The sequence below is a fragment of the Ursus maritimus genome, unplaced genomic scaffold (genome assembly GCF_017311325.1).
Source record: "Ursus maritimus isolate PB19 unplaced genomic scaffold, ASM1731132v1 scaffold_14, whole genome shotgun sequence".
NCBI lineage: Eukaryota > Metazoa > Chordata > Mammalia > Carnivora > Ursidae > Ursus > Ursus maritimus.
The window spans coordinates 37,347,242-37,360,122 of record NW_024423786.1 but is presented as its reverse complement, the minus strand read 5'-3'; the positions used below and the strand labels follow the sequence as shown (position 1 = coordinate 37,360,122).

At 60.6% G+C, this 12,881-nt stretch overlaps 1 protein-coding gene across 1 annotated transcript; it reads right to left on the bottom strand.

Moving 5' to 3' along the window:
• Nucleotides 1-1,245: 1,245 nt before the first annotated feature.
• Nucleotides 1,246-8,560, bottom strand: DUSP7 (dual specificity phosphatase 7). The gene is made up of 3 exons (XM_040628724.1): nucleotides 8,029-8,560; nucleotides 6,090-6,524; nucleotides 1,246-3,336 (listed from the first exon to the last, which is right to left on the bottom strand). Exons 1-3 carry the CDS (start codon nucleotides 8,543-8,545, stop codon nucleotides 3,029-3,031), a joined length of 1,260 nt encoding a protein of 419 aa, XP_040484658.1. The 5' UTR covers nucleotides 8,546-8,560; the 3' UTR covers nucleotides 1,246-3,028.
• Between the last annotated feature and the right edge of the window lie 4,321 nt (nucleotides 8,561-12,881).

Below are 12,881 nucleotides of genomic sequence, written 5' to 3'. Positions count from 1 at the left end.
CCCATTCTAAAGATTGGCACGCTGAGAGGGGCGAGGAGCTGGGAGCCACACATCTCGGATTAGAACCAAGGTCCCTTTGCCGAAGGACCTGCCCTCTAGCCCTCATCATCTGCTGAAGACATGATTGTGCTCTGGTTGAACGGACTCATGGGCAGAGACGGGGCAGGGACAAAAAAAGTAGAGTCTGGACAGCCCAACGGAGAGTCTTTGGAAAGGGGCCAAGTTGCCCTTACCCACCCTAGCTACCTACCTGCGGCCACCCGGTGTGGTCACAGCAGAAGGGATAAAGCCAGATGAGAGGCAGAGATGAGGAAACCGAGTCAGCACCTACTCTCTGACTGGGCCTCACTCAATCCAGCCAGAGGCAAGGGCAACACAAACCCCTCGGGAGCCCCATTCCACATGGAGCTGTCGCCCACTGAAGGCCTCGCACCCCCAGGCCACGGCCACCATCCTTCTCCAGGCCCCCTCCCTGTTTCCTGCTCCCTGCTTCCACCCAGGTCCTGGCCTTGAGCCCCCAGCAGAGCCCTGCATGGTGGGTGGGCACTCACGTGCTCTGGAGAAGCTAGGCACGGCCCCTGGCTCCCCCCTGTAGGCCCAGACCAGGAAATGAATAGAATATTCTCATCGTGCCCCAAACACAAAAAGCACTGGGTATCTGGGTGTCATTGGTTCCACTTTACAGAGAGGGAAACGGAGGCTTAGGAGACTTGAGGGACCTGAGGCCACCCAGCTCCCAAGTAGCAAAGCTGGGCTGACCTGTCACTAGCCAGGTGTCGCATCCCGCTGGCTTCCCAGGGACTGTGGGGGTGACACACACACACACACACACACACACACACACACCCGTTCCACCCACAAGAGCAGTAAGAGGAAAGGTCGGGGCCCCAGGGCCCGGTCAAGAGCCCGAGGCCCGGGGGGCAAATCTGACCAATGGCGAGTGGACAGCCCTGAGCGATTCAGGGTGAGCAGGGGCTCAGGTGTGTGACCTTGGTCCACCAAACCTCTCCAAGCTTCCATCTCCTGTCAACCAACCAGCGAAAGCCCACAGAGAAAGTCCTGAGGCTCCTGCCTGCGTGCCTGCAGGCCGGGGAAATGACACACCTCGGCGCCCTCCACACCAGGTCCGGCCACTCCTCCTCGTCGTGGTCCTGGCTTAGCGGACTTCCACAGAACAGGTGCCAGGACACCGCCCACCTCCCCCCATCCGCCCCCAGACCCTCACTGAACACCACAACTTGTTGTAAAGAAAAAATAATATTTATTTGCAATATAAACAAAGTCCCGTTGCTGGTTCGGGATATATATATGTATGTGTGTGTATATATACGTAGGGTCACAAATTTTCCTTCATAAGATCATAAAGCAAAACTGGCCACCCTCTTGGCGTACTCTCATTTACACAAATCTGACGCATCTTTCTGGGTTTTTCTTTTTAAAAGTAAAAAAGAGAAAGAACCATGTACAGCATGGAAGCTTGTTGTCAATTTCTCGACTGTGGCAAGATTTGAATCCGCTGCCTTAAAGAATCCCTGAAAACCGCCCCGTGAGGTAAGACGCAGTGGGGCAGAGCTTCCGTGGCCTCGCTCGCGTGCCAAGTGCTGGCTCGCTCAGGGACCCCGGCCCGACCACTCACCTCCTCCCGGGCCCCTGTGCAGTCCTGACACCTGGTGGGACTGAGGCTGGAGAAGGAACAAAACTGGAGGAGGATAACGGAATCCGTGGCTTTGTTCTGTGGATCCTGGGAGGGGGGGTGGACAGAGCCCCACGCCCCTTTCTCTTGTCCATCCTCGCCCGTTCCGCCCCTGCCCTGGGATTGAGACAGGTGCGAGTTTCCTGGTAGTAGAAGGCATGGGCAAGGTGAGTGCAGGGTCAGCTTCCACGGGACAAGGGGGCTCGAGTGGCAGCCAGACCGAAGCAACAGCCAGGGTGAGGGACAGAAACCAGGAGGCAGGGCTGGGCCTCTACCACCCAGGCCTCCCCCAGCCACTGGGCCTCCACTCTTCAGTCACAAACAAACGGGGGGAGAGAGAGAAAGAGACAGAAAGTAGTGGGTATGGATAGAAAGGGCCCGAGGGCCCAGACCCTCCTACGGGCTGAGCCCAGAGGGCTAATGCTACTGCTTGGCAGGCCCCCGCAGCCCCGCCTCCAGCGGGCCAGCCGCAGGGCCTCCCGTCTCCTGCGTCCGGGAGTCTGCAGGGGCCCGCTGGAGGGCCGAGAATGCAAAGGCCACCCGGCAACCCACCCATCACGACTTGCAGAAGTCATCACAGGCAAGTGCAGTGCCACAGGGGCCGGGCCAACAGACATGGGCACAACGAGGGGGGGGGGGTGTCTGACGCCAAGAGAGCAGCAAACCACCCCCTTCAAGAAGGGCCTGCTGCAGAAACGGGAGGCTTCACACATGTGCAAAACGCATTTGGTCAAGATCAACACGGGGTTTGTCTTTTCCATTAAAAACAAAAACAAAAAAAAACCAATAATTGCTTTTTGAAATAGGAAGAAAAACAAAACTGAGAACACTTCTCTCTCTCGCAGGATCAAGGAAGGGATGAAATACTGGTTTATACAATCCACTGTTGTGTGTAGCCTGAAAATAACACTTTTCATTAAAAAAGAAAAATCAAGAAGAGCTTGAACACTTGTGCTCCGGGGAGCTTGGATTTACCTGCCAAAAGTAAAAAGTAAACTCAGTTCCGTGGATGTGTCTTTAAAAAACAGCCAAACTGGCTGGGCCATCTGCTGATGGAGTGTCCTGGGACAAGGATGAGGCCCTGCTGGCCTCCCGAGGCCATGTGTCCAGAGCTCAGGGCGCCTCCAGAAAGTCCTGCAGAAGGAGGCCTTGCTGGGGGGGTCCACCCGCCCCACGGCGGTGAGGGAAGCTCGGCCACCCGCCCACCCGGGCCTCCGGGCACCGGCCGTGTCCGAGGCTGTCTGGGTTCCGGCTGGACGTGGCAGGAGTAGGCCGCCCACCTGGCCCGAGGTGGGGGGTTGGGAGGGGCTGGCCCCCGCCACCTGCGCCCCAGCCTCACGTGGACTCCAGGGTGTTGAGTGGGAACAGGTTGTGGTTGGTGGGCGTGGAGAAGTAGAGCTGCTCGCTGGGGGTGTGGTTGTCGCACGGGCTGCTCAGCCCCAGCGTCCGCTCGAAATCCAGCAGCTGCCCCATAAAGTTGAAGTTGGGCGAGATGTTGGACTTTTTCCTCTTGACGAAGTCGTAGGCGTCATTGAGCGACAGGTTCATCTTCTGCATCAGGTAGGCCACGGTGACCGTCACCGAGCGGCTGATCCCGGCCAGGCAGTGCACCAGGACACCACACTTCTTGGAGCGGGCCTCGTCTGAAACACACGGGCATGGGTCGGGAAGGCGCCTCCTCCAGGGAGCCGGAGGTGGGGCTGGGGCAGAGGGTGGCAGGGTCACTGGCCGGTGCTGCCCGACTCTTGGGGGACCTGGTGAAGGCCCACACGGGTGGGACAGCCACGTGGGGTGGAGGTCAAGAGCGTGACTATGGAGAGGGCTCTGCCACGCGGGAGCTTCGAGTCACTGGCCGTCCCTGTGCCTCGGTCTCCTCATCCATAAAACGGGCCCCCGTGCTCACAGGGCTCTTTTAAGGACCTGAGCCAAGAGGGCTCTCCAAACCCTGGCACCAGTGATGGCCACGGTCCCTGCTCGTCCTGCTGCCGCGACAGCCAAGTGCCCGGCCTGTGCTGAGGGTGTCACCCGCGTCCTCTCAGGCCATCTGCACCATGGTCAGCAAGTTCATTTCATAAATGAGGTCACAGATGCAAAGACAGAGTGACAAGCCCAAGGCCACAGACAGGCTCCTCCTAACTCCTAGCACACACCGCGGTCAGCCCACGGCCTGGCGGTGGGGGCCCGGCTCGTTCTCCCGGTGTGGCTCCCATGGGGACCCCCTGAGGGCCTCCTGGGAAACAGGCCTGAGGGGAGCCCTTGAAAAGGAATGGGGGGCCTGGCCCTATACCCGCTCTGCCCTGTCCCCCACCGCTTAGCCTTACTCTTGAACAGCCAGGGATGAGAGGAAGGCCACACCTTGTTTCACAAGGGAGGCTTGCTTGCGTGAGCCCCCCCACCTCACTTACTAGACGTCCCCCAGCAGGCCCATGCACCAGTGACATCTCCCACCACAGCCAGCCAGGTTCTGCCAACCCTCCCAGCTTCCCTCAGTGCCACTCTGAGACTCAGCCTGACACGCAGTAGGAGCTCAATAAATGCTGGCTGAGCCGCTGAACAACTCAGTTCCGCAATCGCTCCTCCCCTAGGGCCGCCACCTCTCTCCGTGCCACAGCTGTGCCAGGGATGGAGGTCAACAAGAGGCAGCTCTCTGGGGCCCTCAAGGTCCCCACCTCTCTGACTGGGAGCCCGCTGGGAGCCGGGCACACAACTGACACTCAATCAGTGCACTCCCATAAGATGATGCACAGGTCCGCAAGTTGTTCCGCCTCTGGTGCTCATTGCCTCGGGCCTGGCAGAGCTTCCCCTCCTCACCCCCATGAGGGTACCCAGGGCTAAGCATGCAGTAGGTACTTAATCGAGACCCAGGGACTGCCTGGGGGCAAGACTAGCAGGGGAAGAGAGAGAAGTTGCAGCTTGGCGCAGAGGCGTGCTGTCTGACCTTGAGACTTGGGGCTAATGGGGTGGTGGAGATGAGCCTCCAGTGGGGACACACCAGGCTATGGGGAACGCCTGGCCCCCAAACCCACTCCCGGGTGATCCAAAGTGAAACTGCTTCCGCTGGCTTTATTTTTAGCCTTCTCAGGGTGTGGCTGAGCAGCGTGGGGGCTGGGGCTTGATCCTGTCCGGGAGTCCTAGGGGATGCTTGGGCCTCTGTTCCTTCACTTGTTCCCCCGACCCCTACACCCTGTTCTGTCCCCCTCCCCAGGTGCAGAGGGGCGTTCAAGAAGGATAAAGGCACCCATGAGCCAGGCTCAGCCCTGGGAGCCTGGGATCCCCCTCTCTGCTCCCCTGTCTTGTTGGGGGGAGAGAGCAAATGCTCAGGCAGGACCCAGAGACCTCCTGGCCATGGCCTCCCAGCCAGAGCTGGGAAGCTCCCAACAGCCCTGGTCACAGCCCCTCCCCCCAGGCCTCAGCTTCCTTCCTTCCTCCCAGCCAGGCACCTAGTTTTGGTTCCCAGTAAGCGGATGAGGCGGGGAAGCCTCCCACTTCCTGTTATTAAAGCTAGCCCGGCCCAGCTGACACCAAAACGCCCTCCACTGGACACTGCCGCCAGCAGGAGAGGACTGCCCCAGGCCACCTCCTCTCTGCCACCGGGGGCTGGGCAGAAACACAGGGTCACCAGGCTCAGAGAGCCAAGCGTTTACATTCACCCTGATCTTGTAGCCCTCCCTGCACCCTGGGTGAGAGCTGGGGCCAGGAAGAGAACCTGCAGTCTAACAGCCTCCAGCTGGCCACAGAGGAAGCAGGATGGGGAGGTCAAAGATAAGGCAACTCGTGGAGCTTGAGTCAGCTGGGGATGTCGGGGGCTGAGGGCTCTAAGCCGGACAGCAGGACATCCTGCTCTGGGGGAGGCCTCCTATACTCCAAGCGAGCCCCACCGGCTGCTGGGAGCATCTAGGGGCCCTACCAAGTCGCTCCAGCTCACCACGTTCCAACGGCTGCCCATCTGGGCCCGGCCTTTGGCTCCAGGGCCACCCTTCAGCCCCCTCAGGTACAAAATAAAGCCCAAAGAGGCACGGTGGCAGCCCCCTCCTGGGAAACACGTGCTGAGGCGTCATGCAGAGCAAGCAAGACCTGTGGGAGGTCCGCGAGCGGTGATGTTTCAGCTTGCTGAGCCCGAGACAGCAGAGCCAGAAAAACACGAGCTGGACAGTAGAGTCCGCGGGGTGCCAACAGTTGGGGGAAGTCCAGGACTCAGGGGACCACCCGGGTCCTGAGGGCCTTGGTGACTTACAGCAGGCATGGGTTCGGCCACGGGCACATGCTGGCACACGCAGGGCACACGCAGGCTTCGACAGGCCCGGAGGTACGCAGTCAGGCGCCAGCGACACCCAAGTCCCCTACACACCGCGGCGCGCCGGCCCACCCGCCCCGCCCAGAGCACAGCAACACCTACCAATGAAGCTGATGGCCTCGGGGAAGAACTGGGAGAGGTTCTGGCTCCAGTGGTCAGAGATGGGGATCTGCTTGTAGGTGAACTCGCCGCCGTGCTCAAAGGCGTTGGGCAGGTTGGGCGTGACGTTGAGGATATACTTGATGCCGTACTTGCCGAGCACGTCCAGGTTAGTGGAGTCCTTGGCGCAGCCGAGGTAGAGGTAGGGCAGGATCTGGACGGGGAAGGCTGGCTGGCTGGATGGCACAGGGCTGCCGTCCGACTCAGTGGCACTGCTGGGCAGCTCTCGGTCCGACTCCCCGTCTGAGCAGTCAGAGCTGATCCGTAGGCCCCCCAGGCCCAGCACTGAGGTGGGTGGTGAGCCACTTGGTGAGGACGAGCTGTCCACGTTGGTCTCGCAATGCTCTGAATACTCTGTCTGGAACTTGTTGAAACCACCTGCGGCCGGGGGAAGAGGGCCTGGGTGAGTGACTGCCCATGCCTCCGGCCAGTGCCCCCAGACCAATTGGCTGCACGAGACCCACGATGGCTGGGGCTGCCCACGTCAAACGCTAGAACACCAACAGCAGCCAACGTGGGTCCTGCCCAGTATGTTACACGTGTGCCTGCTCCTGTGTTCTCTACAGCTATCCTATGACCCACCTGACAGAATGGGAAACTGAGGCCCCGTGAGGTGCAGTAACATGCCTGAGCTCCATACCCCAACCCATAAGGCTTCGGGGCCCCAGCCACACCACCAGCTTTAGGGCACTTAAGGCCAGGCCCCAGCTTATTTGTCTCCCACAGCCGCCATGCACACCTGGCACCCATGGGTGCTCAATAACCGCTAAGTGGTAAAGGAAAGCAGACAACTCCATCTCAGGCCAGCACCTGTGGGTTTGCTAACCCCTCTTACAGATGAGACTGCAGGGGCCAGAGCTGTGTCTACGTCAGTTAGAGGCACAGAGGGCCTGAGCCTCCTGACTGGGAGTCCAGTCCTTGCCCCCCACCCCCAACCACAGTCAGGGAGGGCAGTGGGAAAGTACTGGTTGGCTCTTTCCTCCCACAGTGGCAAGTTCATAAAAGGGGTCCCAACTCCACCTCTCCCCCTTAGAACTCAAGACCCCCAGCCTTGGAAACACAGAGGGGGAGGGCTGCTGGGGCTTTACAGAGACAAGAAATGGGGAGCGCCTTGCAGCTAGGCATGGGCCCTGCGCCCGAGGGTGCCGCAGGCCTCCCCTCCCCTCCCTGCCTGCCCGCCCGCTGCCAGCGAGAGGCCATTTTGGAATGTTAATTGGAAACACCGGCTGCAGCCACTCGCCCCCCAGCTGTCTCCCCCTTCCACTAGCTTTAGGGCAGTAGGCTGGGGACTTGGGGGTCCCGGAAAGCCAGGGAAGGGGACACTGCTTATAGTCCTGCCCCAAGTGCCTCCAAGAGGCTGTGATCCCCAAGTAGTAAGACCAAGGCCGAGATGCCCAGAGTCCCCCAACCCAGACGGTCCCTGTACCTTGGGGGCGGGGATAATGCTGCCAAAGGCTCCTATATCCTGACCCTAGTCTCCCAGGGACACGCATTCTAGGCTGGAGCAGCTAGACCTGGTGCCCTGTCGTCTTTGGGGCCGCAAGAGGCGGCCCCTTCGTCCTCTGAGGGGCTCAGCAGCAGCCTAGGCACTACCATGTCCCCAACAACAGGGAAAAAAAGAAGAAGAAGGAAAGCCCAGGACGGGAAAAGTTTGTTCAGCCCACTCGAATCCTGCCGAGAACGGGGTGCAGAGGGGACCCCCGCGCCAGCCTAAACCCTCACCGCGGGGGCCGAGCTCCCGGTAGAGGCGGATGCGAGCCGGGGGCGACGTGGCGCCGGCCGGGCAGGCGGAGCGCATGGAGAGAAAGCAGCCTCCGGCGGGGGCGTCAGGGAGCCGCGGGAGAGCCCCAATCCCGGACGGGGGTCTCAGTGCTGCCCTCACCTTGGAGGTAGTAGGCCTGGCAGCCGTCGTCGCGCAGCTTTTGCAGGAGCAGGCCAAGCACCGAGGCGGGAGCGCCGGGCTCTGGCTGCCACTCGGCCGTGGCCTCGTCGTAGAGCAGCACGGTGGCCGCCTTGCAGCGCGTGGCGAAGCGCTCCTTGTCGGCGTGGTTGGGGATGATGGAGCGGATGGGCAGGTTGCCCTTGCGCAGGCGGCGCAGCATGAGGCCCGGGATGGCCAGGTTGATGGCCGTCTCGATGTGCGACGACTCGAAGAGCTCGTGCGGCCGGCAGTCGAGCAGCAGCAGGGACGCGCCGCCGCGCGCCTCCAGCTCCTCCTGCAGCCACTCGGCGCTCTTGCAGGGCATGGCTCCCGCACCCGTCGCCGCTCCCGCGCCGGTGCTAGCGCCGGACCCGGACCCCGCACCGGGCTCCGACCCCGCCCCGGTGTCCCCAGCAGCCGACGCCCCCGAGGCCGACATGTGCGCCCGCGCTGGGGGGCCGCGGAGCTGGTTTTTCATGGGGAGCGCGGGCGGCCCGGGGCAGGGGCCGGGCAGCCCTGCCCTGGGACGGCGCCCCGGCCGCGCGGGCCCCAGCCGCGTCTCCGGGCGCCCGCCTCCCGCCGAGCTGCGCGCCCGCCGCCCCGGCCTCCCGGCCTCCGTCCCGCCCGGCCCTCCGCGCGCGCCGCGGCCTGACAGCCCCAATTAAACGGCGGCTCTGGCGGCCGCGCGCCGAGGCGTCCTCCGGGGGGCGGGGCCGCGGGGCCGGCGCCCGGGCTTAAAGGCGCCGCGCCTCCGCCGCCCCTCCCCAAGGAGTACGCGAGCGCGCTCGCGGCCCCGTGCGCCCTGAGACCTGCACCAGCCCGACCCCTCGCCACACCTCGACCCGGACCTGGCTAAGACCGGCCTGGGGTGACCGACCAAGAACCTTCCCCTATGCCCGCGCTCCCAGCTCTTCCGAGTCCTACCGTGAAGGGCTGCCCTAGGGACGTCCTGCGCCTGGCATCTCCTCCCCACTTGCAGTGAAGCAGAGTCTCCCCAGGGATAGGGCGGTAGGTGGGGGCGGTCACGCTGAACCAACATCCCCTCCTCCTGTCTGTCAACCCCATTCATTCATTTTCTCAGCGAGTTCATTCAACAAATGGAAACTGAACGCCTACTACGTGCCAGGCACTGTGCTTAGGAGGTCACCGTTTCAGGCGACTGTCCCTGTGATGGCCACAGGCTCCGAGACCTGAAAGGGGGTCCCACCCCAGCAGGCCTGATTGGGAATCAGCAAACAGGGGACTGGAGGAATAGGAGGACCCAGGGCCGCGGGCAGGAGTGGAGAAATCCTGAAAAGGACCAGCCCTAAGGAGAGAGAGCGAGCCCTTTAAGAAAGCTTTACAAGCGGGGAGGTGACAGGCTCCAAGTGAAGCGCCACGTGACTTTCGCTCGGGGGCGGGTGGGAGGGGAGCTCTCCTTTATCATCAGCTCTCCCTCTCCAACCTCCTTCCCAATGCACCAACCAACTTTCGCGGTAGGCGGGAGTTCATCGCGCGGATGGCCAATCGTGACTGAAGGAGAAGGTTGGGGGGAGGGAGGCGGGGCTCGTCCCCAGTTCCACCCAGCTTGGGGAAGTGGGCGGGGTCTCCACGAGCGCGGTGTATCGGCTCGCAGGCGGGCGGGGCGGAGGAGGTGAATGGAGCCGCAGGTAGCGCTGGAACAAAGCGGCTCGACTCGAGCGGCGCGCGTGCGCACGGACTGCCGCGCTTTCCCCCACGGAGCCGGGGTCATCTGCCCAGAGAGGGAGCTAACGGCTGGGCCCTGCAGTGCGCCTGGTCCGTTCCCAGCGGGTGGAGTGCCTTCACTTCCTGGCGGTTTCAATCTCCCACTCTACCCGAGGCTGCTCGGCACACAGCCACCTTGCCTGGACAGAGCCCAGCAAGCCCATCACAATCTACCCAGCTATAAGGGTACTTCTCTGAGGTCAGGCCCTTGGCTGGCAGTCCGGGTGCTTGTTGTCAGGGACGGAGGCAGCGCTCGGAAAAGAAGCCTGAGCAGACCCACACTGGAGGGGACCTGCTGGCTGATGAATCATTCCTCAGCGGGCTTGTTGATGGCTGGCTGGAGCTTCGGGTACGGCAGTGCCTCACTACTCTCACTAGTGGGAGATGGGAGCCTCCACTGTGTCCCCGCAGTCCCTGTCCCAGCCGTAGTAGAAAGAACCCCCCCCCGCCCCAGGCCAGAGGAGGGAGGCCCTGCCACCCCTCTCATTAGCTCGAGATGGCTCCCTTGTCTCCCCTTCAGGACTCCTCCAGGGGAACCCTACAGGCTAGAGGAGAGAAATGTGAGGATGTGGGGAAATGGAGAAACTCCCCAGGAGATGGGAGCATCCTCCAGCAGGGGTGTTAAGAAGGGACAGAAGAGTTAGGGTTCAGATGAGTCCAGGAGGAGGGAGGCACTTGAGGAGAAGGTGACAGTGGAAGCAAAGGAGTGGAACAGAATTAATGCATGGCTGTAGGAGCTGCCAGTGGGGCCCTGGGCTCCCACTCAGCTTGGAGGAGTAGCTGAAAGCCTTGGTTTTGGGTGGAAGCCCTGCCTCCAGTCTTGAACAGCTAGACACGGAGCATAAAATGGATCATAGCAGGGATGCCCTGGGTGCCTGTGTATGTGTGTGCATGGGGGGGGGGGCACGGAACCCTCTGACTTACAGAGCACAGCAGGAGCTAGCCCTTGGTCAGACAGCAGGAGGCCAGGACGGCCTCTGCCCAGGACCTTGCCCTGTAACTGCGAGTCTCCCTCAAGAATGCTGGGAAAGATACCTGGAAGAGGGAGCCTGGTGCCCTGAGCAAGGTCTTGGGATCAAAGACATTCCTCCTCTTCAGGAATGTGGCCTTTCCTGCCCTTCAGGGTTCAGGCCTTCCCCCACCGGCAGCCCCCAGGAGAGGTGCCCCACCTCCCTTCTGCCCCCTCACCAGGGTCTCCCTGAGGGGCAGGGTGGGAGCCCCCAGAACAGGTCTGGGTCCAGGGGGTAGGCTGGAGGTGGGGTATGTGCGGGCTGTCTGAGGGCCGCCCCCTTCTCCCACACACCTTCAGGTCTTTGCACATGCTACTTGAGTGGCCTGGACATTTTTGGCCTCACCCTTTGCTGGCCTTCTAGAAGATCCCAGTTCAGGTGTCACCCTCAGGGAGGCCTCCTCTGATCCTCAGGCTAGAATTAGCCCCCTGCTCCATGCCCCTGGGCCCCCTGCCCCCATCTTTACTCTGGAATCTATCACTGTCACCGTTCAGCAACCCCCACCAAACTTTCTCCCTTTGGATCCCCAGTGGCATGTCTACCTCCCCTCAGGCCCATTTGTCCTCTTGCCACCTGTCTCATCTCTTTTCCCCCAGGTGCTAGGCCTGAACCCATGAGGTGTGTTTGGAACTACCTTCCCTGTCTGCACATATCCACCCCAGAACCAAGCAGTGAAGGGGACTTCCCAGCAAGGCAAGTCTTGGCTATGATATGGGGATGTTTCATGTGAACTGGGCAGATGTGAACCGGTGTTGCACCCACCTCGCCACACCTCCCCCCCATCCACATGGTTTGGTGACCCAGGAACTGTGTCACCAAGAATAATTTAAGCATCGGGTGCCTGGGTGGCTCAGTTGGTTAAGGGTCTGCCTTTGGCTCAGTTCATGATCCCAGGGCCCAGCTTAGCAGAGAGCCTGCTTCTCCCTTTCCCTCTGTTCCTCCCCTCCACTCATGCATGTGCTTGCTCTCTCTCTCTATCTCAATTTCTCTCTCAAATAAATAAAATCTTTTAAAAAAAAAGAATAATTGAAGCATGAAGCATCTTCGAAGTAGACTTTCCTTTTCCCACCAGCATCCATGGATTTCTTAGAGATGGGCCAACATGTTTTGAACAGCACATGCCAGAGGGAGAGGAGAGTCGGAGGGTCCGTTCCTTGCCCTCTTACCCTAAGGAGGCTAACAAATTTAGGGTGAGCTCCTGATGCTTCCAGGAGGGCAGTTTGCAATAGCAATCAATTTCACACCCTGCCATGAGAGCTGAGCAGGGGCTGGCAAGAGCCCGGGGACTCCAGCCCATCTGTGCCTGAGACTCAGACTGGGGAGCACTCTGCTTGTCCCAGAACCTTGGGACAGCTTCTTCCCCATCCCCTGGTGAGGTGCCTGCCTGAATTTCAGTCAGAGCAGGTCATGTCTAAACCAGGCCAGAAGTGAACTGTGAAAAGCCTGCCAACTCTCCTGCCCTGGACAGAGCTCTGGCTGTGCAAGCCTGAGCTTGTACATGTACACATACTTATGTAAGGACACACACAATATAGGTCCAACACACATAGACCTACCCTATATCCACATATGGTCACAGGCAGAAATGTGTGTGTGCAGAAATACACAATACACATGTGCACACATGCTCTCCATTATCTGCACACACACACACACACAGACCCTGTAGCTCTGGGCACTTGCCACTCTTGTTGGAGGAGTGCCCACAGACAGGTAGCCCAGAGGGCTTGTAACGGACTGGGAGAATCCACACTCCCCTTCCCCAGCCCTCCAATCACCTGGGGTCACCCTGTCCTATCCACTATTGCTGGGATCTCTGCAGTGACAAGTTCTGAATGGAAGCAAATTCTTTTTTTTTTTTTTTTTTTTTTTAAAAGATTTTATTTATTTATGTGACAGACAGCCAGCGAGAGAGGGAACACAGCAGAGGGAGTGGGAGAGGAAGAAGCAGGCTCATAGCGGAGGAGCCTGATGTGGGACTCGATCCCGGTACGCCAGGATCACGCCCTGAGCCGAAGGCAGACACTTTAACGACTGCGCTACCCAGGCGCCCCTGAATGGAAGCAAATTCTGCCCCTG

Coding starts and splice junctions, on each gene's coding strand:
- DUSP7 (XM_040628724.1), bottom strand. CDS start 8,545: ATGAAAAACCAGCTCCGCGGCCCCCCAGCGCGGGCGCACATGTCGGCC. Junction 6,525..8,028: donor CCAGGCCTACTACCTCCAAG/GTGAGGGCAGCA, acceptor CCCCGGCCGCAG/GTGGTTTCAACAAGTTCCAG. Junction 3,337..6,089: donor CGAGGCCATCAGCTTCATTG/GTAGGTGTTGCT, acceptor CGTGTGTTTCAG/ACGAGGCCCGCTCCAAGAAG.